At 50.3% G+C, this 26594-nt stretch overlaps 1 protein-coding gene and 19 non-coding genes across 21 annotated transcripts; all 20 read left to right on the top strand.

Annotated features, from left to right (window-relative positions):
- Positions 1-204: 204 nt before the first annotated feature.
- On the top strand, positions 205-276 carry trnaa-ugc (transfer RNA alanine (anticodon UGC)). The gene has a single exon. It is a non-coding gene; the product is annotated as a tRNA-Ala (tRNA).
- Positions 277-411: 135 nt separating this feature from the next.
- Positions 412-483, top strand: trnat-cgu (transfer RNA threonine (anticodon CGU)). Its single transcript has one exon. It is a non-coding gene; the product is annotated as a tRNA-Thr (tRNA).
- A 486-nt stretch (positions 484-969) lies between these two features.
- Positions 970-1041, top strand: trnaa-ugc (transfer RNA alanine (anticodon UGC)). Its single transcript has one exon. It is a non-coding gene; the product is annotated as a tRNA-Ala (tRNA).
- A 168-nt stretch (positions 1042-1209) lies between these two features.
- Positions 1210-1281, top strand: trnaa-cgc (transfer RNA alanine (anticodon CGC)). Its single transcript has one exon. It is a non-coding gene; the product is annotated as a tRNA-Ala (tRNA).
- Positions 1282-1643: 362 nt separating this feature from the next.
- Positions 1644-1715, top strand: trnat-ugu (transfer RNA threonine (anticodon UGU)). The gene has a single exon. It is a non-coding gene; the product is annotated as a tRNA-Thr (tRNA).
- A 657-nt stretch (positions 1716-2372) lies between these two features.
- trnaa-ugc (transfer RNA alanine (anticodon UGC)) lies at positions 2373-2444 on the top strand. Its single transcript has one exon. It is a non-coding gene; the product is annotated as a tRNA-Ala (tRNA).
- Positions 2445-2579: 135 nt separating this feature from the next.
- Positions 2580-2651, top strand: trnat-cgu (transfer RNA threonine (anticodon CGU)). Its single transcript has one exon. It is a non-coding gene; the product is annotated as a tRNA-Thr (tRNA).
- A 486-nt stretch (positions 2652-3137) lies between these two features.
- On the top strand, positions 3138-3209 carry trnaa-ugc (transfer RNA alanine (anticodon UGC)). Its single transcript has one exon. It is a non-coding gene; the product is annotated as a tRNA-Ala (tRNA).
- A 168-nt stretch (positions 3210-3377) lies between these two features.
- On the top strand, positions 3378-3449 carry trnaa-cgc (transfer RNA alanine (anticodon CGC)). The gene has a single exon. It is a non-coding gene; the product is annotated as a tRNA-Ala (tRNA).
- Positions 3450-3811: 362 nt separating this feature from the next.
- trnat-ugu (transfer RNA threonine (anticodon UGU)) lies at positions 3812-3883 on the top strand. The gene has a single exon. It is a non-coding gene; the product is annotated as a tRNA-Thr (tRNA).
- A 649-nt stretch (positions 3884-4532) lies between these two features.
- On the top strand, positions 4533-4604 carry trnaa-ugc (transfer RNA alanine (anticodon UGC)). Its single transcript has one exon. It is a non-coding gene; the product is annotated as a tRNA-Ala (tRNA).
- A 135-nt stretch (positions 4605-4739) lies between these two features.
- Positions 4740-4811, top strand: trnat-cgu (transfer RNA threonine (anticodon CGU)). Its single transcript has one exon. It is a non-coding gene; the product is annotated as a tRNA-Thr (tRNA).
- A 486-nt stretch (positions 4812-5297) lies between these two features.
- trnaa-ugc (transfer RNA alanine (anticodon UGC)) lies at positions 5298-5369 on the top strand. Its single transcript has one exon. It is a non-coding gene; the product is annotated as a tRNA-Ala (tRNA).
- Positions 5370-5537: 168 nt separating this feature from the next.
- trnaa-cgc (transfer RNA alanine (anticodon CGC)) lies at positions 5538-5609 on the top strand. The gene has a single exon. It is a non-coding gene; the product is annotated as a tRNA-Ala (tRNA).
- A 362-nt stretch (positions 5610-5971) lies between these two features.
- Positions 5972-6043, top strand: trnat-ugu (transfer RNA threonine (anticodon UGU)). Its single transcript has one exon. It is a non-coding gene; the product is annotated as a tRNA-Thr (tRNA).
- Positions 6044-6728: 685 nt separating this feature from the next.
- trnaa-ugc (transfer RNA alanine (anticodon UGC)) lies at positions 6729-6800 on the top strand. Its single transcript has one exon. It is a non-coding gene; the product is annotated as a tRNA-Ala (tRNA).
- Positions 6801-6935: 135 nt separating this feature from the next.
- trnat-cgu (transfer RNA threonine (anticodon CGU)) lies at positions 6936-7007 on the top strand. The gene has a single exon. It is a non-coding gene; the product is annotated as a tRNA-Thr (tRNA).
- A 486-nt stretch (positions 7008-7493) lies between these two features.
- Positions 7494-7565, top strand: trnaa-ugc (transfer RNA alanine (anticodon UGC)). Its single transcript has one exon. It is a non-coding gene; the product is annotated as a tRNA-Ala (tRNA).
- Positions 7566-7733: 168 nt separating this feature from the next.
- Positions 7734-7805, top strand: trnaa-cgc (transfer RNA alanine (anticodon CGC)). The gene has a single exon. It is a non-coding gene; the product is annotated as a tRNA-Ala (tRNA).
- Positions 7806-16740: 8935 nt separating this feature from the next.
- Positions 16741-26034, top strand: inavaa (innate immunity activator a). 2 transcript variants are annotated; one of them, XM_018746803.2, is made up of 9 exons: positions 16741-16847; positions 17418-17515; positions 18800-18933; positions 20375-20497; positions 20595-20784; positions 21837-22032; positions 23717-23899; positions 24650-25427; positions 25533-26034. In XM_018746803.2, exons 2-9 carry the CDS (start codon positions 17461-17463, stop codon positions 25623-25625), a joined length of 1752 nt encoding a protein of 583 aa, XP_018602319.2. In that variant the 5' UTR covers positions 16741-16847; positions 17418-17460; the 3' UTR covers positions 25626-26034. The 2 variants fall into 2 exon arrangements, with proteins under 2 accessions (XP_018602319.2, XP_018602318.2); XM_018746802.2 differs by having other exon boundaries at positions 21786-22032.
- Positions 26035-26594: the final 560 nt, after the last annotated feature.

The following is a 26594-nucleotide window of genomic DNA, read 5'->3' as shown; positions in this document are numbered from 1 at the left end:
CAGCAGCAGCAGCAGCAGCAGCAGCAGCAGCAGCAGCAGCAGCAGCAGCAGCAGCAGCAGCAGCAGCAGCAGCAGCAGCAGCAGCAGCAGCAGCAGCAGCAGCAGCAGCAGCAGCAGCAGCAGCAGCAGCAGCAGCAGCAGCAGCAGCAGCAGCAGCAGCAGCAGCAGCAGCAGCAGCAGCAGCAGCAGCAGCAGCAGCCAGTGGGGGATATAGCTCAGTGGTAGAGCGCATGCTTTGCATGTATGAGGTCCTGGGTTCAATCCCCAGTGTCTCCAGGGGCTTCCCTTTAAGAAGTCGAGCACGCGGAATGTCCTACCTGCCTGTTTTCCAAGCAGCAAAAACTCTTGCCAGGTTAAAGGTCATCCTTTGTGAAGCTCCCTCATGTGTGAAGGTGGGTGGGGAAAGGGAGGGGCATGGTGGCCAAGTGGTAAGGCGTCTGTCTCGTAAACAGAAGATCGCGGGTTCAAACCCCGTCCGTGCCTGCCTGTTGGGCGGCGTCCGCCCCATCTTAGCGATCGCGGGCAGCTGTGTTTTGCGTGGCGCCTGCGTCTCATTGAGAGCTGAAAGAGCAGCCCCCTACACGGGCGCAAGAAGCGATTCGCCCGAGTGCCTGCCTACAACGGAAAGCGCGCGCCGTACGCCTCCGCTACAGCTACGTTCCGCTGTCGAAGCGGCCGCTGTAGGAGGTCCCGATTCTTACCGGGGAAGCAATGCGAGAGGCTCAGGAAGCGAGTTGAAAAGCCAAGCTACGCTACCTCCTTCGGAAGTCAGGTTTCGGAAATCTTCGCCGCCGCGTGTTGGCGGGCGGTGACCACGCTGCCTTTGTCGGTCTGTAGCTTCTTCGAGTGCCGGCCACCCGCAACCGACGCAAAGTATAGCGAACGCCGCCGATTTCGAGAGAACAAGGCGTGCTTTCGAGGAGTAGACCTTTACCTCCTGACCGCCAGCAGCACCGAGGCAGGGGGGGGGGGGGTGTAGCTCAGCGGTAGAGCGCGTGCTTTGCGTGTATGAGGCCCTGGGTTCGATCCCCAGCACCTCCATCTGCTTGTATGTGGAGAAGCTCACGCGCAACGGGTCGTGCGTGCCGTTGTCTCGATTAAGCCAGCGGTTTCTGGGTGGGGCGGGCTTGCCGTGACCTGTGGCTTTTCTTTCCCCCATTCCACGTAGTTGGCGACAAATGGCGAAACCAAGGCTGGGCAGGCCAGCAGGGGGATGTAGCTCAGCGGTAGAGCGTGTGCTTCGCATGCATGAGGCCCTGGGTTCGATCCCCAGCATCTCCACGGGGCTCACTTTAAGACCCTGTGCCCCAGGGGCTTTTACAGGAACAGCTCCCGTTTCAAAGTGCGACGCCTTCAGCTGTACGCCGCAGCCTTTGAGTTTGACAAGTCCTTAGAACGGTTCAAATCGCTGCGCGGAGCAAAGGCGTGGCACGCCCAAGCGGGACGTCCCTCTTGGCTGAAACACAGGCTTTGCGCGTACGAGGTCCTGGCTTCAGCCAGCATCTCCGAACGTGTCGTTTAGTTGAGGCACTCCTCCGCCACGTGGGTCTCCCTCTACATTAAGCTGGCACGAGCGATTTTCCAAGTGTGGCGTTAGAGCCCGTCCATTGCCTGCCTCCCACGAAAGGGCACCGGCGGGTGGGGGCACGGTGGCCGAGCGGTAAGGCGTCTGTCTTGTAAACAGAAGATCACGGGTTCAAACCCCGTCCGTGCCTGCCTTTTGGGCCGCTCAAACGTTGCTTGTAGTACCTTCGTTCAACCTCACCGGCTACGGTCCGCATAGTCAGGTCTCCCTGCGTGGCGCCCGCATCCCTTTTGCGATGTCTCAGCGGTAAGAGTCGTCAGCTGCAATGGCGCACCAGGCGCTTCGCTCAAATGCCTGCCTGCAGGCAAAAGCGAGCATTCCGAGTGTGCGCCGAACGCCTCGTGTACCTGCGCCCACGCATGCACGCAAACCGCATCGCGAGTCACCCGGTGACTGTCGCAGCTTGTTCCTCTCCCCGCCGAATGAGAAATGCAGGCAGCCTGCACCGGTAACCTCAAGAGAATCAGCTGTGGCCATAGAAGAAGAAGAAGAAGAAGCAGCAGCAGCAGCAGCAGCAGCAGCAGCAGCAGCAGCAGCAGCAGCAGCAGCAGCAGCAGCAGCAGAGCAGCAGCAGCAGCAGCAGCAGCAGCAGCAGCAGCAGCAGCAGCAGCAGCAGCAGCAGCAGCAGCAGCAGCAGCAGCAGCAGCAGCAGCAGCAGCAGCAGCAGCAGCAGCAGCAGCAGCAGCAGCAGCAGCAGCAGCAGCAGCAGCAGCAGCAGCAGCAGCAGCAGCAGCAGCAGCAGCAGCAGCAGCAGCAGCAGCAGCAGCAGCAGCAGCAGCAGCCAGCGGGGGATATAGCTCAGTGGTAGAGCGCATGCTTTGCATGTATGAGGTCCTGGGTTCAATCCCCAGTGTCTCCAGGGGCTTCCCTTTAAGAAGTCGAGCACGCGGAATGTCCTACCTGCCTGTTTTCCAAGCAGCAAAAACTCTTGCCAGGTTAAAGGTCATCCTTTGTGAAGCTCCCTCATGTGTGAAGGTGGGTGGGGAAAGGGAGGGGCATGGTGGCCAAGTGGTAAGGCGTCTGTCTCGTAAACAGAAGATCGCGGGTTCAAACCCCGTCCGTGCCTGCCTGTTGGGCGGCGTCCGCCCCATCTTAGCGATCGCGGGCAGCTGTGTTTTGCGTGGCGCCTGCGTCTCATTGAGAGCTGAAAGAGCAGCCCCCTACACGGGCGCAAGAAGCGATTCGCCCGAGTGCCTGCCTACAACGGAAAGCGCGCGCCGTACGCCTCCGCTACAGCTACGTTCCGCTGTCGAAGCGGCCGCTGTAGGAGGTCCCGATTCTTACCGGGGAAGCAATGCGAGAGGCTCAGGAAGCGAGTTGAAAAGCCAAGCTACGCTACCTCCTTCGGAAGTCAGGTTTCGGAAATCTTCGCCGCCGCGTGTTGGCGGGCGGTGACCACGCTGCCTTTGTCGGTCTGTAGCTTCTTCGAGTGCCGGCCACCCGCAACCGACGCAAAGTATAGCGAACGCCGCCGATTTCGAGAGAACAAGGCGTGCTTTCGAGGAGTAGACCTTTACCTCCTGACCGCCAGCAGCACCGAGGCAGGGGAGGGGGGGGTGTAGCTCAGCGGTAGAGCGCGTGCTTTGCGTGTATGAGGCCCTGGGTTCGATCCCCAGCACCTCCATCTGCTTGTATGTGGAGAAGCTCACGCGCAACGGGTCGTGCGTGCCGTTGTCTCGATTAAGCCAGCGGTTTCTGGGTGGGGCGGGCTTGCCGTGACCTGTGGCTTTTCTTTCCCCCATTCCACGTAGTTGGCGACAAATGGCGAAACCAAGGCTGGGCAGGCCAGCAGGGGGATGTAGCTCAGCGGTAGAGCGTGTGCTTCGCATGCATGAGGCCCTGGGTTCGATCCCCAGCATCTCCACGGGGCTCACTTTAAGACCCTGTGCCCCAGGGGCTTTTACAGGAACAGCTCCCGTTTCAAAGTGCGACGCCTTCAGCTGTACGCCGCAGCCTTTGAGTTTGACAAGTCCTTAGAACGGTTCAAATCGCTGCGCGGAGCAAAGGCGTGGCACGCCCAAGCGGGACGTCCCTCTTGGCTGAAACACAGGCTTTGCGCGTACGAGGTCCTGGCTTCAGCCAGCATCTCCGAACGTGTCGTTTAGTTGAGGCACTCCTCCGCCACGTGGGTCTCCCTCTACATTAAGCTGGCACGAGCGATTTTCCAAGTGTGGCGTTAGAGCCCGTCCATTGCCTGCCTCCCACGAAAGGGCACCGGCGGGTGGGGGCACGGTGGCCGAGCGGTAAGGCGTCTGTCTTGTAAACAGAAGATCACGGGTTCAAACCCCGTCCGTGCCTGCCTTTTGGGCCGCTCAAACGTTGCTTGTAGTACCTTCGTTCAACCTCACCGGCTACGGTCCGCATAGTCAGGTCTCCCTGCGTGGCGCCCGCATCCCTTTTGCGATGTCTCAGCGGTAAGAGTCGTCAGCTGCAATGGCGCACCAGGCGCTTCGCTCAAATGCCTGCCTGCAGGCAAAAGCGAGCATTCCGAGTGTGCGCCGAACGCCTCGTGTACCTGCGCCCACGCATGCACGCAAACCGCATCGCGAGTCACCCGGTGACTGTCGCAGCTTGTTCCTCTCCCCGCCGAATGAGAAATGCAGGCAGCCTGCACCGGTAACCTCAAGAGAATCAGCTGTGGCCATAGAAGAAGAAGAAGAAGAAGAAGCAGCAGCAGCAGCAGCAGCAGCAGCAGCAGCAGCAGCAGCAGCAGCAGCAGCAGCAGCAGCAGCAGCAGCAGCAGCAGCAGCAGCAGCAGCAGCAGCAGCAGCAGCAGCAGCAGCAGCAGCAGCAGCAGCAGCAGCAGCAGCAGCAGCAGCAGCAGCAGCAGCAGCAGCAGCAGCAGCAGCAGCAGCAGCAGCAGCAGCAGCAGCAGCAGCAGCAGCAGCAGCAGCAGCAGCAGCAGCAGCAGCAGCAGCAGCAGCAGCAGCAGCAGCAGCAGCCAGCGGGGGATATAGCTCAGTGGTAGAGCGCATGCTTTGCATGTATGAGGTCCTGGGTTCAATCCCCAGTGTCTCCAGGGGCTTCCCTTTAAGAAGTCGAGCACGCGGAATGTCCTACCTGCCTGTTTTCCAAGCAGCAAAAACTCTTGCCAGGTTAAAGGTCATCCTTTGTGAAGCTCCCTCATGTGTGAAGGTGGGTGGGGAAAGGGAGGGGCATGGTGGCCAAGTGGTAAGGCGTCTGTCTCGTAAACAGAAGATCGCGGGTTCAAACCCCGTCCGTGCCTGCCTGTTGGGCGGCGTCCGCCCCATCTTAGCGATCGCGGGCAGCTGTGTTTTGCGTGGCGCCTGCGTCTCATTGAGAGCTGAAAGAGCAGCCCCCTACACGGGCGCAAGAAGCGATTCGCCCGAGTGCCTGCCTACAACGGAAAGCGCGCGCCGTACGCCTCCGCTACAGCTACGTTCCGCTGTCGAAGCGGCCGCTGTAGGAGGTCCCGATTCTTACCGGGGAAGCAATGCGAGAGGCTCAGGAAGCGAGTTGAAAAGCCAAGCTACGCTACCTCCTTCGGAAGTCAGGTTTCGGAAATCTTCGCCGCCGCGTGTTGGCGGGCGGTGACCACGCTGCCTTTGTCGGTCTGTAGCTTCTTCGAGTGCCGGCCACCCGCAACCGACGCAAAGTATAGCGAACGCCGCCGATTTCGAGAGAACAAGGCGTGCTTTCGAGGAGTAGACCTTTACCTCCTGACCGCCAGCAGCACCGAGGCAGGGGAGGGGGGGGTGTAGCTCAGCGGTAGAGCGCGTGCTTTGCGTGTATGAGGCCCTGGGTTCGATCCCCAGCACCTCCATCTGCTTGTATGTGGAGAAGCTCACGCGCAACGGGTCGTGCGTGCCGTTGTCTCGATTAAGCCAGCGGTTTCTGGGTGGGGCGGGCTTGCCGTGACCTGTGGCTTTTCTTTCCCCCATTCCACGTAGTTGGCGACAAATGGCGAAACCAAGGCTGGGCAGGCCAGCAGGGGGATGTAGCTCAGCGGTAGAGCGTGTGCTTCGCATGCATGAGGCCCTGGGTTCGATCCCCAGCATCTCCACGGGGCTCACTTTAAGACCCTGTGCCCCAGGGGCTTTTACAGGAACAGCTCCCGTTTCAAAGTGCGACGCCTTCAGCTGTACGCCGCAGCCTTTGAGTTTGACAAGTCCTTAGAACGGTTCAAATCGCTGCGCGGAGCAAAGGCGTGGCACGCCCAAGCGGGACGTCCCTCTTGGCTGAAACACAGGCTTTGCGCGTACGAGGTCCTGGCTTCAGCCAGCATCTCCGAACGTGTCGTTTAGTTGAGGCACTCCTCCGCCACGTGGGTCTCCCTCTACATTAAGCTGGCACGAGCGATTTTCCAAGTGTGGCGTTAGAGCCCGTCCATTGCCTGCCTCCCACGAAAGGGCACCGGCGGGTGGGGGCACGGTGGCCGAGCGGTAAGGCGTCTGTCTTGTAAACAGAAGATCACGGGTTCAAACCCCGTCCGTGCCTGCCTTTTGGGCCGCTCAAACGTTGCTTGTAGTACCTTCGTTCAACCTCACCGGCTACGGTCCGCATAGTCAGGTCTCCCTGCGTGGCGCCCGCATCCCTTTTGCGATGTCTCAGCGGTAAGAGTCGTCAGCTGCAATGGCGCACCAGGCGCTTCGCTCAAATGCCTGCCTGCAGGCAAAAGCGAGCATTCCGAGTGTGCGCCGAACGCCTCGTGTACCTGCGCCCACGCATGCACGCAAACCGCATCGCGAGTCACCCGGTGACTGTCGCAGCTTGTTCCTCTCCCCGCCGAATGAGAAATGCAGGCAGCCTGCACCGGTAACCTCAAGAGAATCAGCTGTGGCCATAGAAGAAGAAGAAGAAGAAGAAGAAGCAGCAGCAGCAGCAGCAGCAGCAGCAGCAGCAGCAGCAGCAGCAGCAGCAGCAGCAGCAGCAGCAGCAGCAGCAGCAGCAGCAGCAGCAGCAGCAGCAGCAGCAGCAGCAGCAGCAGCAGCAGCAGCAGCAGCAGCAGCAGCAGCAGCAGCAGCAGCAGCAGCAGCAGCAGCAGCAGCAGCAGCAGCAGCAGCAGCAGCAGCAGCAGCAGCAGCAGCAGCAGCAGCAGCAGCAGCAGCAGCAGCAGCAGCAGCAGCAGCAGCAGCAGCAGCAGCAGCAGCAGCAGCAGCAGCAGCAGCAGCAGCAGCCAGCGGGGGATATAGCTCAGTGGTAGAGCGCATGCTTTGCATGTATGAGGTCCTGGGTTCAATCCCCAGTGTCTCCAGGGGCTTCCCTTTAAGAAGTCGAGCACGCGGAATGTCCTACCTGCCTGTTTTCCAAGCAGCAAAAACTCTTGCCAGGTTAAAGGTCATCCTTTGTGAAGCTCCCTCATGTGTGAAGGTGGGTGGGGAAAGGGAGGGGCATGGTGGCCAAGTGGTAAGGCGTCTGTCTCGTAAACAGAAGATCGCGGGTTCAAACCCCGTCCGTGCCTGCCTGTTGGGCGGCGTCCGCCCCATCTTAGCGATCGCGGGCAGCTGTGTTTTGCGTGGCGCCTGCGTCTCATTGAGAGCTGAAAGAGCAGCCCCCTACACGGGCGCAAGAAGCGATTCGCCCGAGTGCCTGCCTACAACGGAAAGCGCGCGCCGTACGCCTCCGCTACAGCTACGTTCCGCTGTCGAAGCGGCCGCTGTAGGAGGTCCCGATTCTTACCGGGGAAGCAATGCGAGAGGCTCAGGAAGCGAGTTGAAAAGCCAAGCTACGCTACCTCCTTCGGAAGTCAGGTTTCGGAAATCTTCGCCGCCGCGTGTTGGCGGGCGGTGACCACGCTGCCTTTGTCGGTCTGTAGCTTCTTCGAGTGCCGGCCACCCGCAACCGACGCAAAGTATAGCGAACGCCGCCGATTTCGAGAGAACAAGGCGTGCTTTCGAGGAGTAGACCTTTACCTCCTGACCGCCAGCAGCACCGAGGCAGGGGAGGGGGGGGTGTAGCTCAGCGGTAGAGCGCGTGCTTTGCGTGTATGAGGCCCTGGGTTCGATCCCCAGCACCTCCATCTGCTTGTATGTGGAGAAGCTCACGCGCAACGGGTCGTGCGTGCCGTTGTCTCGATTAAGCCAGCGGTTTCTGGGTGGGGCGGGCTTGCCGTGACCTGTGGCTTTTCTTTCCCCCATTCCACGTAGTTGGCGACAAATGGCGAAACCAAGGCTGGGCAGGCCAGCAGGGGGATGTAGCTCAGCGGTAGAGCGTGTGCTTCGCATGCATGAGGCCCTGGGTTCGATCCCCAGCATCTCCACGGGGCTCACTTTAAGACCCCAAGGCCCTGGTTTTCTTGTGTTGTTTTCGATTCATTGTGAAAAATTCATCACAGAAACAATATGTTTTCCACTGCTAATGGTTCAGAATATAAATCTTTTACCTTAAAATCCTCCTAGAGTACTTTAGTTTCTTGACCACATGCTACATTTTTGGGCAAGTTATTATTATTTATTTTTTTTTTTACACTATTCATTTGTCACTGTTGTTACTGCTTGCACTCCTGCCCCTGATGGCATCCCTGTCCCCAATGACAGCATCCCTGATGACTGCGTGCCCAGCGACTGTGCACTTGGTGACAATGAGAACCCCTAACCCCTGGAACGTACTATCATGCACTCGCTTCGGCACACCTGGGTGCAGAACTTCCAGCTGAGAAACATTCTCCTCACCTATCTTCCGAGGCTCGCCGTTCTGCTCTCTTCTCTGGGTTCAACCCTGTGTGATACAAATAAAGCACCATAAGCATCAGCATTTGAGTCTGGTCTCCTGATCAGCCACTCTCACCATGACATCATTTTAGTAAGTTATAAAAGTAATAGTTCTCTTGTACATATATCACCAGAAATCAGGTCGCATCTTGAAGTTGGTCGTAAGTCCTCCCAATACATGACATACAATACAAGCTTGATGATGCAGCTTCAGCCTTCAATTTATTCACAAGGTAGGTACTAAAGGAATCAAATTTTGCTGAAACGAATGGATAATTATATGTTTATATTACAATAATTTGGTATTCCAAAATCATGTATAATCATATACACTCTTCTGGAAGTTGTTGGAAAGTGTTATGTAACATACCTGTCATATATTTTAACTTTTTGATCCTGAGCCCTTCCCCTATGCTTGCAGACATATTTCCAGTTTCTCATTGTACAATCATTACCTGTGTGCTGCGACCCAAAACCAATTTTAAAAAGTGGTAAAAAGTCTGTAGTGAAAACATAGTCATACCCATTTCGGAAGAGACCTGACAATCATAAGAAAACAAGTTACACTGGTACTGTGGTACATCAAGCAGACTTTGACACAATGATTTCTGCTGTAATTGTCCCTCGGGGGGTCGGTTGAGGAGCTGCGTCTGTCCGCAGTGTGTGTCTGTCAGCAGAGTGTCGAGTTTGAGAGAGACTCCGAGCTTTTCATATGGAAATGTGAGGACTTTAGCTCAGCTTTTCACTGCACTACTGCTCATGGTATGAAAAGGAACCATCTGTGCAGCAGTAACACACGACCCTCCTAATGGAGACGTGTGTGTTTCTGATCCCGCGTGTCCTTGCCCACCCCTTTCCCTGTATCCAATCCAGCTGTCCAGTCTCAGTCTGTCCCAGGAATGACCAGCTGTCCCGGACACCGGTGCCTTTTGGTGCCTTTTGGTGCCTTTGTGGCCCCCCACCCCAATGCCACCAGATCAAGTTCTCCACATCTCATGGCTTGGTGGTGAAGAAGAAAATTACTCAGGAGAAGCTTGAAGATCTTTGAGAGGCAATTTAAACGCTACAACTGAATTTTCATATAGAAATCTGTGAAGAAGTCCTTCATCCCCGAATAAATGAGTCTCCGTCGTGACGGAGACGCCCCTCCCTCGACGTCGAGGGGGAGGTTCGGCTGAACTTCGCCGGCAAAAAGCGCCGCTGCAGTGGAGCGAGTTTACCAGGGTATTTTCACTACGATCTTCTCCATCATAATGACCATGATCACCAACTAACCGCGTCGTCGGCACACCAAGGTAGGTGCCTGACAGGATGTTAACTATTTTATTTTAAACACGAATAATAATAATAATAATAATAATAACTGCCTGGCCTGTGTGAATTAAAAAACATGTTCGGAGACGCCGGTGATTCTCTTTAGTGTCACAGGTGTGTGAATGTTGCTTCTTTCAGCGCTCTTCGACTACTATGAAACCCACTCACTCAGTCTTTTAAAATGAGCCGGCGTCCTGGTCCTCCTGTCTGTAACATGATATCGCACATTTGCAGTGTTGACTTGTTTATGTACTTTGTAGTTTGTTTATTGCCCGCGCGCTGTTGCCGTTAGCGCGAGAGTTCTTTGTTTCTACTAGTAGGAAATTATTTATTGTGCACTTGACTTGTGTACGTCACATTTCTTTCAAACAACTTTCATTCCCGAGTTCTCCTGAGCCGGAAAAAAATGGATTTTAGCAACAAAATCAAAATCTCTGACTGTCAAGGGTTTCAGGAGATCCGGTTGTCCTGCTGCTTCGCACAGCATAATAACTCCTTATTTCCTTTATTCTTTTATCTATGAAATAATAATCTTCTTTTCCACACAACGCTGGTTTTCACACACCGCGCAGGAGTCGTGGCGTGAAACTTCTCATGGAGCAAAGTAACGGTTTCACTCACTGCCAGGCTTTTTTACTCGTGTAACGCTGCTGTTTACCCTGCGCGACGTGGGTTTGGCTGCACAACGAACGACACAGCGTAACAACACGGACCTTTAATTAACATTAAAATACTCTTCATTACCGCTAATTTCCTCATTCATTATCATAATGTACCGATCTGGCTAGATCCTCACGTCACGTGTATTCCAAAAAAAGCCGGTCGGTCACTCACGGTGTATAATAAACCCAGACGGACACGGACGGAAGAATCAATGGAAGCTCTTCGTTTAATATAATAATCTCGTAGGCAACTATGGGTGACTTATTATACTTCACACAGCTGTGTCTTCGCGATAAAATAAAGAACATTATTAGTCATTAAACTCCAAAACGCGCGGGGCACAAATCACGTGCACACGAACAAGTATAAGAGGCAGCGCGCGCGCGGGCGGGGGGCGACAACCCTTCGGTCTCCACAGTAATACGTCATCATCACAATTATGAATTAGTTGAGCTCTTAGGAAATAATGAGGCTCATTTCATCCGACATTTAAAGCATTTACTGACTTGACCTGTTTTTACACACGATCCAGACATGACAATGCTTCGTAAGAACAGTTTGCCGAATGAAGGTTATTATATGAGAATTACAAAAGCCACATGTAAGGCTTGTCAGAGTAATATAGTAATGTCATTTTATGCAATATGGAGTGATGAGGTACTGTGCACTGATGTGCACCTATAACACTTGTAAGTGTAGGTGCAGGAAGTGTGTGTGGAAGACCACGTTCTGCTCAAGCTCTTCCCCCTGGGTTAAGAAGGTCCAGCAGCACTGGGTGGACATGAACTTCGGGAGAGACGCTGCTCGCTAGTACTGGAGTCTGATGGCATTTTGTATTCGGGCTGGTGGAATTCTGGGGGATCGGGAGGGTGCGGACGGCACTGCTCTCTGCCGTTCGTCCACTCACGCAATGGGAGTGTGCCACATTTCATTAACAGTTTATGGTCAGTTTTCAGACGACCATGAGTAACATGTGGATTCCATTTCTGAGTACCTGCCATTCCTCCATCTGTTTTCACTGACACCTACAGTACCGTGCAAAACTTTCAGGCACTTGGGGAGAAAAGCTGTAAAGTGAGAATGCTTCCAAAAATAATGCTTTTAATTAATGAACTTTCTACAACGCTTAGTAACCATCCATTGTGGCCAGGTCCCGCTCTCTGGTGGGTCTGGGGTTCAAGTCCTGCTTGGGGTGCCCTGCAATGGACTGACGTCCGGTCCTGGGTGCCTCCCTTCCCCCTTCGGCCTTGCGCCCTTTTTTGCCGGGTTAGACTCCAGTTCGCTGTGACCCCACTTGGGATAAATGGTTTCAGACAGTGTCTGTGTGTACGTTCTTTCTTTAACGACATACAAAACCTTTAATACTGTAACTTTTCGCAAAAGGAATGCTTGGAAATCTAAAATATGCTCTTTCCCATTGACACTAATGCAGAAGACATTGAATAACCGTATAAAACAAATATTTCAAGTGCCTAAGACTTTTGCATAGTACTGTATGAACTTTAATATGTTAAGTGTTTATGTGAGGGAGTCCAAATCCCATATGAATACAGGACCCTCTTGTGTCTTCTTCTTCTTGGGATTCCACCTTAAAAACCTGTATTCCTGAAACCTCTTTCTCGCAGCCACTCGTCTAATGTACACTAGTTTATACCGTGGTGACAAATGGACTGTAGTCTAGAATCACGTGTCTGCATCCAAACCTCTCCTTCTGTTGATGTAATGCACTTTTTGTATTGTTCCCTGAGATGCACATCACTTTGGAGAAAAGCGTCTGCTAAATGAATACACGTAAACCCACCTTCGTGAAATGCTCCATCATTGGGTTCAGGTGTGCAGTGTCAGGAATGTTAGTATTTTTCTGCCCGAAAGCTAAATAGTACAACATTACAGTGTTAACTTGCTGAGCAAATATTTTTACCAGGATTTGCTTGACTCACTTGTGGATAAGGAGTCACGTATTGAATCCATTTAGGTGCCTTGTTCACTGATCTCGGTCTAGTTTCTTAACCACGACACCACCGAAGTGTGAAGTGGGAAACAGTAGGGCTGTTCTACCTAACAAAGCTGGTTATTATAGCTGCCAGTCTGTTTCACTACCTGTCCTCTGCTATCACACCTTATCTCACACACACAACACACACGGAAGAGCCAGTGTATCTGCTGTCGACTTCACCCTGCGCACTAAACAGGAACAGACACAACCGGCAGACTTCCTCATGGCACAGATTTAAAAGGAAGCTTTAAGGAAAAGCACCTCCTTGCCACTGTGACAGTCTGGATTCTTTTCCAACTTCAAAGACACTTTTCTTCAAAGCAGCATACAGCTGCACAGTAAACAAAAGTGCATTTCGCCACTGCGATACGCACACAAGGTTATAAAAGGCCAACTTTATCAATACTTCCATTGTCACAGCACACAAATTCCATCAGCCACATGTTGAAGTGACCCATGGACATGAAAATAGGTAGATGAAAAGCAGCAGGCAGTGAAGGGCTCGTTTATGAAGATTATGGGACCTCAGGAGTGAAATGAATCAAGAAGAGCTGGGTTTGGGTGCCTCCTTTTGGGGGTGTACCAGGCACGGCCAACTGGGACAAGACCCCGAGGTCGGCCCAGGACCCACTGGAGGGATTATATCTCCCAGTTGGCCTGGGAGCGGCTGGGGATCACCAGGCTGAGCTGCAGGAAGTTGCGGGGGACAGGGGCGTCTGGGCTGCTCTGCTCTCCCTGTTGCCACCACGACCCTAGTAGGACAAGCAGGTAAGAAAATGGATGGATAGATAGTTGAATGTATTCATTTTTGAGGCACTTTTCTCCAAAGCGACGAACATCTCATAAAAAGTACAATGTGTTCATTACATTAGGAGAAAGAGACACTTTGATACAGATGTGTGATTCTTAAGTACGGTTAGTTAGTTTCTTTCCACCATTTGAACCAACGTTCATCACACGAGTAGTTGCATAAAACTTTATCAGAATATCGACGATTCCTGATCACATTCCTGGTCGTTTTTTCGTTTTTAATATATAAACATTTACAGTACATTACAGGAGTAGCTGCGTGAAGGTTTTCTGTTTTTAATAGGTATGATGTCAAAGTTATAGTGCATGAACAGCTGCAGGCATTCAGCAGCTCTGAGGAACACGGCGCTCATTCTGCTACATCTTCTCAAGAGTCAGGAGAGTCTGGATCTGGACTTTCCCTCAAAGGTTGCAGGCTTAGATCCCATGAAATGTGGCCATGATCTAGGTATTTAGTGTAGAGTGTCCGAAAGCAGCACTAATGGGTGGGGGGTGTACGTTTTTTGGCTGCTGGTCCAAATTATGGTGCTCTGTGAGGAATTTTTTGGGCTCTGCCAAAATATGAAGCTGGTCCTACTTTTCACGGGATTTGAAAGTTTACATTTGTTAAGATGTGGGTTTTCTGAGTGCGCAGTGAGGGGGATGCAGTGGTGCAGTGAGTTTGGCCAGGAGTTGATGTCTGGTGGGTTGGGGGTTAAAGCACTTCTTGAGGTGCCTTACGATGGACTTGCGTCCTGTCCTGGGTGTGTCCCCTCCAGCCTTGCGCCCTGTGTTATCAGGTTAGGCTCTGGTTTGCTGCGACCCCACTTGGGACGAGCGGTTTTAGATGATGTGTGTGTGTGTGTGTGTGTGTGTGTGTGTGTGTGTGTGTGTGTGTGTGTGTGTGTGTGTGTGTGTGCTGTGAGCACAGCAGGTGGTTGTGAACCAGCACTTCCTGGTTCTGCAAGTGTAAGTGGGCCAGCAGGCTAGGTTTTAAATGGGGGGGTGGATAACAGGAGACTGGGGGATATTTGCTCACCACAGTGATTTGATGGAAAATTGTTTCCGTCACTCTTCTTGAGCGCACACACGCACCCTCGCAAAAAAGGGGGTTGTGTCAACAGAGATCCACACCTTTAAAGAAGCTTCCAGTATTTTCCACCCTAAGCGCTCTTTCAGGACTCCTGTGGTGGGCTGGTCAACCACATGCTTCTCCCAGACAGAAGCGAGGGGTTCATCTGTTGACAGAGGAGTTTAGGAATCTGAAATTGGACTGCAGGGGGGCTCACCTTTGACCCTGTCCACCTCCACATTCCTGCCCTCTGATCCACGCCTGCTCACAGAGCTCCTCATGTGCCTGTGACAAGCAGCATCCACTGCACAAAACCCACCATGGGGGGTTCTTTCTTTATCTGGGGAGGGGGGTCAGCCTTTGTTGGTCTGCTTCAACAAGTGCAGTGCTCACTTCCTTTGTGTACCACTCCCCCCTCCCAAAGCCAAACCCCCTTCTCACCCTCATACACTGGCGGGAGGTTTCCATGGAGATACTGGGGGGAATCGGAACCAAATAGACTTTGAAATTCTTAGTTCATCCAGTGGATTAGTGTGAGTCAATAGCAAACATCCACAGTAGTGTGTGTCCCACTGCAGTGGGGTCCATCTGCCTGTTTCTACACACACACACACACACACACACACACACACACACACACACACACACACACACACACACACACACACACACACACACACACACACACACACACTTGTATTCTGCAGCAGCTCTCACAACATATTGATGGATAAATCAGTGTCAGAAGCTGCATCCAGACTTCCTTGGAGAAACGTGTCAACTGGAAGCTGCTTTGGAGACTGTATGATTACTTTCCATTACACTTTGAATTGGAAGTGGGATTCAAACCTGCAACCCTGGGGTCCAAAGATAGCAGCTCTAGCCACTATGCTACCATCTACAAGCTAAAGTACCCAGCTTGGGAAAATTTAGTGTATCGGTTAAAGAATCACTAAGAGGGTAAATACCTTGACCAGGGCTATTAAAGCAGGAGGTAAATTTTGGTGAAACCCAGTTAATTCAGACTCCAGGGAAAAGTGCATCCATGCTTCTGACATCAAAGCACAACTTCGATCTTGTCATCTTTTTGGATGATTATTGGAGCAATGAGTGGAGACATTTAGGAAACAACTGTGCGTATCAAACTTTCCTCGAAAATGATTATTCTAGAATTCCAGAGTCGTTCCAAAGGCAAAAATGAAATGTTAGTGCTGAAGGCTTGTCTGTCTCAGACACAGTGCACTTATGAGTAATAAACTGCAGTAAAAGAGCAGAAACTGTGTGTCCTGTGAGAGCGCCCTCTGCTTTGAGCCCTTTGTTGGACTGCGGGGGGTAGTTGTACCGGGGCACTCAGTGGGGATGGGGTGTCGGGGGACAGAGCGGGGGCAGCTGCCGCAGCTGCTCCAAAAGCCATCTGTTTCCGTGGGGGTTCGACGAGTCCCGGCTCTGCACACACCTTCTGTTCGGGGCCATTAAGCTGTCCATTCATCTCCCGGGCGCCCGGATTCGCAGCTCCAGCAGGTGGAACTGAGTCCGTGGGGCACTGGGAAAAGCCCCCCTCTCAGAGGGTGCAGTAAGCAGCCGAGCAGATGGGGAGGAGCATCCCTGTAACGTAATGCAAAATGTTCTGAGACAGCGTGAAAAGCAGACACCTGGGGAAGGAAGGCAGTGTGTGGAGGCTGGAGTGGGATGGGCTGACGGAACAAACACCAAAAACACGCAGCGTGGAAAGCATTTTTACTACGCTACTGTCCTGTCTGTACTGATCGCTCTGTGATTCTCACTCTGCCCAACTCCACCTGTTGGTCTTCCTCAAACAGTGCCAGTGTTTCGAAGATGACCTCAGTCAAATAATATTTGTGCAAATAAAGACATTGTGTAATGCAGGCTTTATTCACGTAACAACGAGCCCCTCGGTTTGTCCTCTGCTGACACTGCGTTCCCTGGCCCCCCTCCACGTTTCCACCTCCTAATCACGTGATGCTCTGCAGGGAGTGACAAGTGCAACCTGTGTGAATATGAAAACGCCCATCCCTGCAGAGCTTTCGCATTCCTGCTGTTTATTATTATTAGTATTATTTTACAGGGTGACTGACAAGACTTCTACCAACTACCACACATATATTCAGTTTTTAAAATGGACTCTTTTTTTTCAAAGTGCACATTATTAACAGCGTGTTTTTCTACCCGGCAACTGACTGGCGTCTTGTCCAGGGTATTCCCGTCTTCAGCGTTGCACCCAGTGATTCCGGGATAGGCTCCGGACCTCCCCAACCCTGGCCAGGGCTAGCAGTTACTGAGAACGGATGGATGGATTATTTGCAGTATTGGTACCTTTTGTTTATTTGCTGTTATAATTTTACAATGCAACGAAGAGGGAGCGATTAATACAAGAAAAAAATGCTTGCAGCTCTAAATGCCAAAATGTTACGGCTGTTTCATATTAAGTCACCTCTGGTTGGACTCCCAGGTTTAAACTGTAAAATAAGGAGTTTCTTCTTGTGCACCACAGGCTGCATGAAAAGGCTGCATTGTTATTATTAGCTGTATTAATGTGAGGGTTGTAAGGGCAGGTTTGTGGAATTCCCCACATTTCAGAGAACACGCTGGTGTGACGCACTGTAGAACCTGTCTGTCCGTACGCTGCAGAGGCAGAGCCTTCTGGGAAAGCAGACCTGCTTCCTCCTGCTTGCAGCTGCAGCAAAGAGCAGAAGTGCAGCACTGCTCATAGAGTCCCAGCTCAGCCTCTTCAGCTTGGTAAGTTTCATATACGTACCTACGTGTGTGTGTGTGTGTCAAGGTTTTAGTGATCCTTGCTGTAAAACAGCGTCTTACTGGTTACCTGTGTTCAAGTCCCACTTCCTGCTGCAGTACCCTAGATTAAGAGGTTTGCTGTGAATTTGTACAGGAAAAATGACATTGCTGCACTGCTGTACAAAAGGGTAAATCACTGTAAGTAGCGTAGTGCTGAAATGTCACGCTGTAAGACGTCCTGCAGAAAAGTGTGAGACGGACACTTGTCATCACTATTTCAGAATGGACCACGAAAGAAAAATCTGAACTCATAACTGATGACACTGCCCATGTCTCACCTCTCTTGTTGGACGTGTGATTTCTGGGAGCTCCGTCCTCTGTCTCTCACCCCCTCCCTCATGGTCGCTCTCGGGAAGTTCAGCTGTGGTTGGAAACCAGTGTGACCTGGTGTCCCCACCACCACCCCTCTGCTGGTCTCACACTATCAATATGTGTTCATAAACACACACCACTTGTGCTCTCCAGTTCAAAGGAATGAACACAGCATGTTAACACTGTTTTCTTGACCTGTAGGCCACTTTGAAGGTCTCCTGAGGAAGCTGCTGCCCACCCTGTTATGGACAACAAGGAGGAGACGAGCGATGCCGACAGCGGGATCATTCTGCACTCAGGTAACCACCCACCTAATGGTCCCATGTTACAACATCACCAGTTCCGTGTTCTACCTGTGCTGCGGTAACTGGTCACCTATTCCCTCTGTTACCCAAAGTGTGGCCTGTGTGCTTCCCGTACTGTACTTAGTAACAATGGGAAGTGATTTGCAGCACAGGAACCTCAAGAACCTCACCGTCTCTTTCAGACCCACCTGTGAATCTAACAATGGCTGCGTGGCACTTGGCCGGTCTGACCGATACCAGCACATGTTTGCCGCAAACATTCTTCAGCGCATTCTTTACTAATCACAGGTGGAGGCCTGTCCCTTTACATAACAGGCCTCGGGTTCTGCCTCTGACAGCGGTAGTAGCAGAGCTTGCAGCCAGATTTCCATGGGTCTCTTGCCCTGTTAGGGGGGTTCCTCTATGGCTGCACAACACCCAACTCTATTTTTAAAGTTTATATTGCATCTGCATTTCTTTATGGGTAGCACAGGGGCACAGCAGCACAGTAAGCAGTGCTGCTCTGTTACAGTGCCTTTGGGGGGTGCAAGTGGACGTGGGTTTGATCCTCACTCAGTCTGTGTGGGTTTCCTCCAGGTGCTCTGGTTTCCTCCCACTGTCCAAAGATGTGCTGTGCAGGTTCCCCATAGTGTGTGAGTGACAGAGAGAGAGTGTGTGTTCCACTGATGTATGGATGAGTGACCCATTGTAGAAAGTAGTGTATCTAGCAGTGTAAGTCACCGCGGTGAATAAGGTGTGTGGGCTGATAACACTACATAGTATCCATTGTAAGTTGCTTTGGAGAAAAGTGTTTGCTAAGTAAATAAATGTAATGTAAATTTATCAGACACTAATCTTTACAATGATGTACAGCTCAGAGTAAACAAACATCCCTCAACAGCAAAGAGCTTTAGATGCAGACACAGGACTGTGGATAAACAGCTTATGTGGCTTACATCCCTCCAGTTGCCTCTATATAAAGTGACATTCAAATAGTAAATACATAGATAACTATAGCAGATGGTGTTGGACTCATTGATGGAGCTGTCAGGAGATCAGCAGAGAAGTGGCTGTCAAAGAGATGTTCAAGACTGTGGCAGGGATTCAGCAACTCCGAGAGACAGAGGGAAGTTATTCCACCATACTGGGGACTAAACCGGCAATGTACAGGGTTCTGATTTTGGACCCTTGTGAGTGGGATCACCAGAGGTGGAGGAGCACAGTTTAAGGGAGTTTGGGTAAATGGGTAATCTGGGTCTTGTCCATTGTAATGGTAGTAGGATGGTTGATGTGTTCCAGGCCCAGACAGCCCCGCATCCCCAATGAAAGAGTTGACTGGCCACACGCGGGTGGTGCGACTGAAACACAAGGCCCTGGAGGACCGGCTGGAGCGATGCCTGCAGGAACTGAAGCAACTGTGCATTCGGGAGGCGGTGAGTTCTCGTGGGCATTGGCTTTGAGGCTCTGTGCCCCTTTGTGGCAGTACTGTAAGAATGAGCTGTTCAGTTCCATTCAGTTTACAGTACATCCATGTATGATTGCATGACTGCATGTTGGGTAAACAGGTACTGAAGTAACTGAACTCTCTAGTATATCACAGTATTGTTTTTTAATGCATTTTCCTGAATTATCAAAAAAAAACTGAAAAAACCAGCAAAGTGGAAATCAGTAAATTTCAATATTTAAAGGGCTTTTCAAGCATATAACTCTCAGTACAGAACATTAAAATATTTTAGGGATATGACAATGGGAAGGAATCATTGTGTTCTTTGCAGCAGAATCCCCCTTTCCAGTGAGGTCATTGGTAATTGGGCAAAAGGGAACACAGGCTGCAAAAAATACCCTGATTTCAATACTTCCGGTGATTTGCAAGTGTACAGCTTTAAATGGACAACAAAATATATCCCATTAAATACAGAATTGATAGGGAACTGTTGTGTACTCTGGTGTACAGTGTAATATGAGGAAAAACCCAGTTCATGATGAAAGTAGTACTCTGGTAGTGCGGTCCATATGAGGATGAACTGAGCCACCCTTCATTCATACTCTATTGTCTCAGCCTGTCTGGCTGCATAGCAGTAAGCATTGCTGTCTTTGGACTGAAAGGTTGCAGGTTCAAACCCTGCCTCTAGCTGTAATACCCTAGAGCAAGGTACTTACCTTAAAATTGCCTTCCTGTATAGACAAGTGACTAATTGTAAGGTGCTTAGCATTATAAGTTGCTTTGGTACTTGTACCAGGAAAGTGTCAAGTAAATGCATAGCAGAGATTTATGCAAATTAACTCACATTGCTTAAAGCTGTTTACTGTTATGGTCTTAGATGGTTATTGAATCCAGTTCTGTACAACAAGCTAACCACCAGGCCCCTCACTCTGTGCTTCCTGCCCCCCCGGGATCAGTGAGCAAACTGGACCCTGTTTCCAATATGTCAGGTGGCACCACAAATCGGGAGTTGTCCTTGTTGTGGGAGTTTGGGGGGGCTGGTGTGCGACTCACCTGAGAGATGTCCAGGGCAACATGTGATGGTGGTGCTGCCCAACCCAAATGGAATGTAATATTCTGGAATGTCTCAGTGAGCCAAGAGCATGTCGGGAATTCCAGAGTGGACTCACCTGTGTTCACAGCCCCCAGGTGCAGAAAGTCATTCTAGAACATTCCAGAGTTAGAAGACTAGAGAAACAGGTACCAAGATGTATGCCCTACTGTGATGTTGTGAACAGCAGGTTCGACTCCAAAGACCTGGTAACTGTTGGGTCTGCAGTTAAATGATGTCCAGTTGGTGAAAGCACAGAAAACCCAGTTCTCCAGTGCTGTTGATCAAGAGATCTAGAAAAACTAACTAACCATGACTTTCTTTGCCTTTGGGTCCCTAGGAGCTCACAGGGAAGATCCCACGAGAGTACCCCCTGCAGCCAGGAGAGACACCTCCTCTTGTGCGCCAGCGTGTCGGAGCTGCGTTCGTGCTGAAGGAGGAGAATGTCTCGCAGGAAGGAGAGGTACCAGGCTCTTCTGGAGAACAGATCATGGTCACATCTTTGCGGATATGAGTTCTCCTGCCTTGTCCCACCTATGATCCCCACATCCCTCCTGAAGGACATGGAGCTGACATCCCTAGAGACAAGTCTGGCTCTGCAGCAGCAGATCTTAGAGGCGGCCCGCAATCTGTGCCTTGAGGAACACCCAAGCCGCTCAGTGAGGAGGAGTCGACTGCAACAGTGTAAACGCGAGGAGGTGAAGCTGAAGAAACTGCAGCAAACCCTGTCTCAGCACACACCTCTTGGAGGTGAGCACCCCCTGTTGGATGTCCTGCAGCACTGCGCTTAAATACCAAGCTGTACATCTACATTTACATGTTCATTTAGTGGATGCTTTTCTCCAAAGTGGCTTACATCTCACACAAAATAAAAATGTGTGCGTTACATCAGCGGAAAGAGAGACATAGATACAGACATGTGATTCTTAAGTACAGTTAGTTTGGTTCTTTCCACCATATGAACCAATGTTCATCACACGAGTAGCTGCAAAAAACTTTATCTGAATTTCGACAATTCCTAATCACATTCCTAATATTTTTTTTTTGCATATAAACATTTACATTACATTACAGGAGTAGCTGTGTAGAAGTTTATCCGGGCATTATCTCAAAGTTATGGGTCATGAACACTTACGCTTTACATGAGCTTAAGAGATGATGGGCGAAGTGAGTCTGTAAGAGGTGAGTTTTGAGACCCGTTTTAAATGTGGACAGAGATTCAGCAGTTCTGAGTGAGAGGGGTAGGTCGTTCCACCACAATGGAGCCAGAACAGAGAACCTCCGTGCTTCACCTTTCATGCTGTGGGACCACCAAGCAAGCAGATGTGGAAGAGCTTAGCAGTCTCCTTGGAGTTTAGCACTTGATCAAGTCTGGTATATAGCTACGAGCAGTTCTACTGATGCTCTTGTAGCCATAACCAGGGTCTTAAATTTGATCTGTGCAGCTATAGGAAGCTGTAAAATCTTATTTTTTGTCATTGCGTGTTATAAAAGTCCCTGTAAATAGAAAGGTCAAGAATATGAATAAGCAAATTTGTGCCTGCCGATACGAAAACGTTAGATAAGTGCACCATGTGTGATGCAATGGTTCACGAGGAAGGTGAATACAGGAGGATCCCTGTGCCCCACCACCAGACCTCTGCCTGTTGTCACGGCAAACGACCCAAGTGTGAATGATGCCTCTGGAGGCCTCATGCTCCGTAGATGCTGGTTCTGAGTGGATGACTGATGCTCTTTCCCTTGCTCTGCAGATCTGGTACGCAACCAATTGTTCCTGATGCCCTTGGACCCTCTTCCTTCAGCAGGTTCCCTTCAGCCTCCTCTTCAGAGCATGAAACCATCCCCTCCGCAGACCCTGGAGTTGCCAAGGCAGGTGCAGAGAACCAGCATGGGTTATGAGCACTCCCCTATCCAGAACTCCCCCTGGAGCGAGTCCAGCTTGGACCAGCCCTACCAGAAGTCCAGGAAGCCGCACTCTGCAAGCAGCAGCCGGTCCTGGTAAAGCATCGTGGCTGTTGTCCTGCTATTGAGCTATGAGAAATGGCAACAGCTTCCTCCTGTTAGTGCTACATGAAACAACAGTGACTGTCTGTTCAGGTGCACTGGGAGCAAAAGCCTGTTCATAACTCATTTTGTTCATAAATCCAAAGATACTCCTACCACTAAGTTACAATGACTAATAACTGTGTTCTGGTCTATATTTTCATTGATTCGGTTTTGTAAAGACCTGAGATGAAGGTGAAATGCTGATTTGTGACCGATCTCATAAACAAATGCAGCATTCCTCATCTCCTGATCACCAACACATAGGTCAAGGTGGTCCTACTCTAATATTCTAAGTGAAGAAATTGCAACTGAAAATAAAAAGTAAACTAAACAATGTTTGTATCTTTGGAAGTTCATAACTCGAGTATTCATAACAAGATCAGACTGAATTTGTGACTTTTGTGACAAAAAAGAGCAAAGAAAAGGCCATATGAAATGTGTAATAACAGGACTCGAATGAAAGATCTGACACGGAGCTTATGTTTCATCAAATGCTTGAGATCCAAGCTATTGTACCCTCAAGAAGAAGTGCTGATGTTTTTAGGGGCCTTTGAAGGAAAGAGACATTCCTGTGCTGGTTTTGTTCAAACAGGTGCTGTGATACACCTGACAATTAGGAGTGTCTTCCATGTGCAGTGACCAACAGCCTAACAAGTGGAATTGTGCAGTGTTTATATTGGCTCTACCGTGTTTTCTCATCGCTGCAAGAATGTTCATAGTTCATAGTCTTTACCGTAGTAAAATCCTAAGCATCATCTTCAGTAAAGGCAAAAAAAACTGGAATGTATAAAAGCATGGGTGCAAATCTTAATAGTGCCAGATTCTTTTTCATGTCCTTTTTTGTTTAATACAGTTTGAAATATGAGCATGGATGCAAAAAGGTAGTAACTGGCTCCAGGGAATTAGTCCTTCAACTAGCTATAAGAGAGCATTACAGTGGCGTGGCAGGTAGCACTATTGTCTACATCACCCTCCTCCTGCATGGCACGTGTGTGTTCTCGCTGGGTGCACTGATTTCCTTCCACAGTTCAAAGGCATGTTTCAGGTGACCTGGTGACTCTAAATTTCCCATAGCAAATGAGTGTGCATGTGCCTTCAGTATAGTGGACTGGTGTACGCTGCATGTAGGGTTTTCAGGATAGGCTCTGCACTGCTGTGACTCTAACAAGGAAAGGCAATCAGTGAAAAAGAGGGTGTGGGCAAATACTTGTGAAAAGTATTCACCCCCTTGGACGTTTTCATATTTGGTTTTACATCCTTGAATCAGAGTGGATTTCATTTCTTCACACTAATCAACAGAATAATACTGTAACTGTACTCAGGTGATCGCCATTCAACTTAATCAACTGGCTTCTAAAAACAGTTGTACCGCAGCTGATTTAGGTGTGTGTAATAAATGGTGTGAATTCTCATGCCCGCAGTTATTTTGGGTTTCATATTTGCAGTTAAATCCAAACAAGATATGTGTTTTTACTTTGACATTAAAGAGCATTTTTCTGTTGATTAGTTTGAAAAAACGGCTTATTTAAATCTACTGTGAAACAAATACATATGAAACAGCCCAGGGGGAGTGAATATTTTTGTATGCGCTGTATATGGTCAGATCAGTGAGTGTGTTTGTGCTTACTGTGTGTAGCAGCCCAGCAGTAACGCCCAGGTCCACACCTGTGGACCCCTGTTTGGGAGACACGCCTCCCGTAGCCCCTCCAACCTTGGGCATGGCATTGGAAGATGGACAACCTCACAGCGCCCCCTGCACTCCTGAGCTGCACCAGCGCCGGACGCACTCCCAGTCCACGGCGGGTCGCTGCTGCCCAAGGTATGTGTTCTTGCTCTTCTACCTCCGGAATGTGGTAGGCTCAAGTCCCAAGGGTGGGTGCTGTGTTGCACCGTAGAGGAAAAGTATTCCAGTACTCCCAGAAGGGCTCTTTGTACTGGTCATAAAAGAGCGATGCAGAGTCCAGTTTAAGGTTTGTTTGGTGTTTTTTTTTGTTTCTACTAATAATTTACATTAACAGTGACCTGTACAATACAACAGAGAAGGGATTTGTTCAAGATATACAGTACACAATATGATTGCATTAATTTAGTTTAACCATCTGATTTCTTTTTCACTTCCCAGAAAATAAACTCCGCACTGTACAGAAGTCATAGTCAAAGTCACCTGTATTGTCATTCTGCCTATGTGTGAGTTACACATACAGGAGAACGAAATTCCAATTTTTTACGGGACCTCTGTGCCACACAAAACATGCAGTGGACAGGCCAACGTACGCAATATATAATATACAGAGAAACGGATGCTACGTGTAGCGCTGTACAGGTTGAAAAGGTGAATTGTGTTAAAAAAACATGGTGGAAGTGATGAAAGTTTACATTACTAGTTATACTTGCCAAAAGCTGAATAAATTCCATCTATGTTGGCTTTTACTAAGGGTTGAAACCTTATATGGAGGTGAAATCATGAAAAATTCAAAGAGCACAAGCACTTTATAGACACCCTGTATGTCCAGTGTCTGTTGAATGTATTACTGAAAAATGTTTGTGTTTATTATGTACTTTGCAACAGGCTTCCCAAATACGAGGGCTCCATGGTGACAGATGACAACATGGGATGTGCCCGGTTGCCGCGAAGACGAGCGAGTGATTTTTCAGGGAGCTCACCACTGTACCCCTCGAGCTCAGAGGACAGCGGCTCGGAACACTCATTGCCGTCCTACAGTGGCTCCCCCTGTCGTGAGGGCCCTGTGGTGATGCCAAAGCCACCGCCTCCCCCGTACAGGTACCACCTTCTGGCTCGTCGCAACAGCCCCTACACCGACGCGGCACGTGTCATTGGGCATCACAGCGACGGTCACCACCACTACCACAGTGGTTTCCATGGCAACAGCCACCAGAGCAACTTCCCCCACGGCAGGCATTACAGCAGGCATCAGAGTGGGGTCCAGGCCCTTGCTGGCACAAGTTTGGGCAAACCTCCTCAGGTGCAACGCACAGCCAGCAGTGGGTGTGCTGGAGGCAAAAGGGTCCACCCAGCTGACCTGAACATGGGGCATCTGTACTTTGGAGTGCCCCCCCCTCCATTCCACATGGTGCCCCCATTCTACGAGTACTGGCAGGAGGACCAAGAGGTGCCCAGGGCTCTGCCCCTACATGTGCGTTTGGCCCATGCCCCCTCCCTCAGGGAGTGTTCCCCGCACTACGGGGGAGCGCTGCCGCAGGTGCAGGTGCACAAGGAGCTCCGCAGCTGGAAGCAGCACTCTCAGACCCGTGAGAGCCGCCGGCCTCACTCCCTGGACCGCCTGGGCCCCGGGAGGGAACATAGGCACCAGCCAATGTGTGTACAGGTAAGACACACCGCGTAACAAACACGATATACAACATACATCTGAAGGGCAGTGTGTGTCCCTCGGCACAGTCAGTGACCCTACCTCCGCTCTGCCCTCCTGCAGGCTCCCCAGCGACAGATCCTGCAGAGGGCCCCCGACGGGACTCCGGTACAGTGGTTTGAGGAGCAGGACCGTGAAATCGTGAGCCAGGTGTAGTTCAGGTGCCCCGGTGGCCCCTTCTGCACCTGACCCTCAGGAAGTAGCAAAAACCCGGACTCAGTCTATGAAACCTTTTACATTCAAATACCTCGTCACTTTACACCGTGTGCACAGACCAGGGCATTTTACTGCTTGGAGGCTGAAAGCTGAACCCTACTGGTCACAGATCCAACCGCTCCACACAAACTCCTTCTCAAACCTGCAACCTACTGGTCTCAGATCCAACCCTTTAACACTTGACTCCACCTCATCTGTGGTGCTGTTGAAGGTTCTTTAACCACAAAGCAACATTCCCAGCTGCTGTTAACCACTTTGCTTGAAGCAAGCGTGACCCCACAATGTAAGGCTGTACGCCTCTCTACTACTTTTAACTAAAATACGCCTGAAATTGTTTTCTCTACAGATGCTTCCTGTTGGAAATGAGCTCGTTTTTATTTGAACTCGTCCAGTAATTATTGTCATGTATAGTTATTTTTGAGTGAACAACAAGTAGAACACCAGAGTGCTGTACCTGGGTTTTACTTTACTAAGTGTCTGATCTGCTTCTCCAATATTGTACTTGCAGTATGTTTTGCACACAAGTAGGGAAATGTACAATATGGCAGTATTTTCTTACATGCTTTGCATATTTATAGTAAAGTATTTAAAGTATGAAATGTGATGTGTTCTGTGTTGCCCTCAGATGATGACAGATGGAAACTGGACAGGAAGTGTTCAGGTACAACCCTGAAAACTGGTGTATAATTATTATTTATTGGGATTTTTATTACCATTATATGTCTTATACTTTTCTCCAAGGTGAGGTTTGCACACTGAGCTACTTACACTGATTTACCTTCGTAAAGTCATGTTCGCCCCTTTATTTGTTATGAGACTGTATTGATAGGCCATTTGTGGTTGGTTTGCAATCGAGCAAGCATCTACCACTCCCCTAATCAGGCTTAAGAGATATTTTGAATGAAATTT

Source organism: Scleropages formosus, chromosome 2 (genome assembly GCF_900964775.1).
Source record: "Scleropages formosus chromosome 2, fSclFor1.1, whole genome shotgun sequence".
Taxonomy (NCBI): Eukaryota; Metazoa; Chordata; class Actinopteri; order Osteoglossiformes; family Osteoglossidae; genus Scleropages; species Scleropages formosus.
The sequence above is the reverse complement of the archived record's forward strand: the minus strand, read 5'-3'. Positions and strand labels throughout refer to the sequence as shown.

Coding starts and splice junctions, on each gene's coding strand:
- inavaa (XM_018746802.2), top strand. CDS start 17,461: ATGGACAACAAGGAGGAGACGAGCGATGCCGACAGCGGGATCATTCTG. Junction 17,516..18,799: donor CGGGATCATTCTGCACTCAG/GTAACCACCCAC, acceptor GATGTGTTCCAG/GCCCAGACAGCCCCGCATCC. Junction 23,900..24,649: donor GCGGGTCGCTGCTGCCCAAG/GTATGTGTTCTT, acceptor ACTTTGCAACAG/GCTTCCCAAATACGAGGGCT.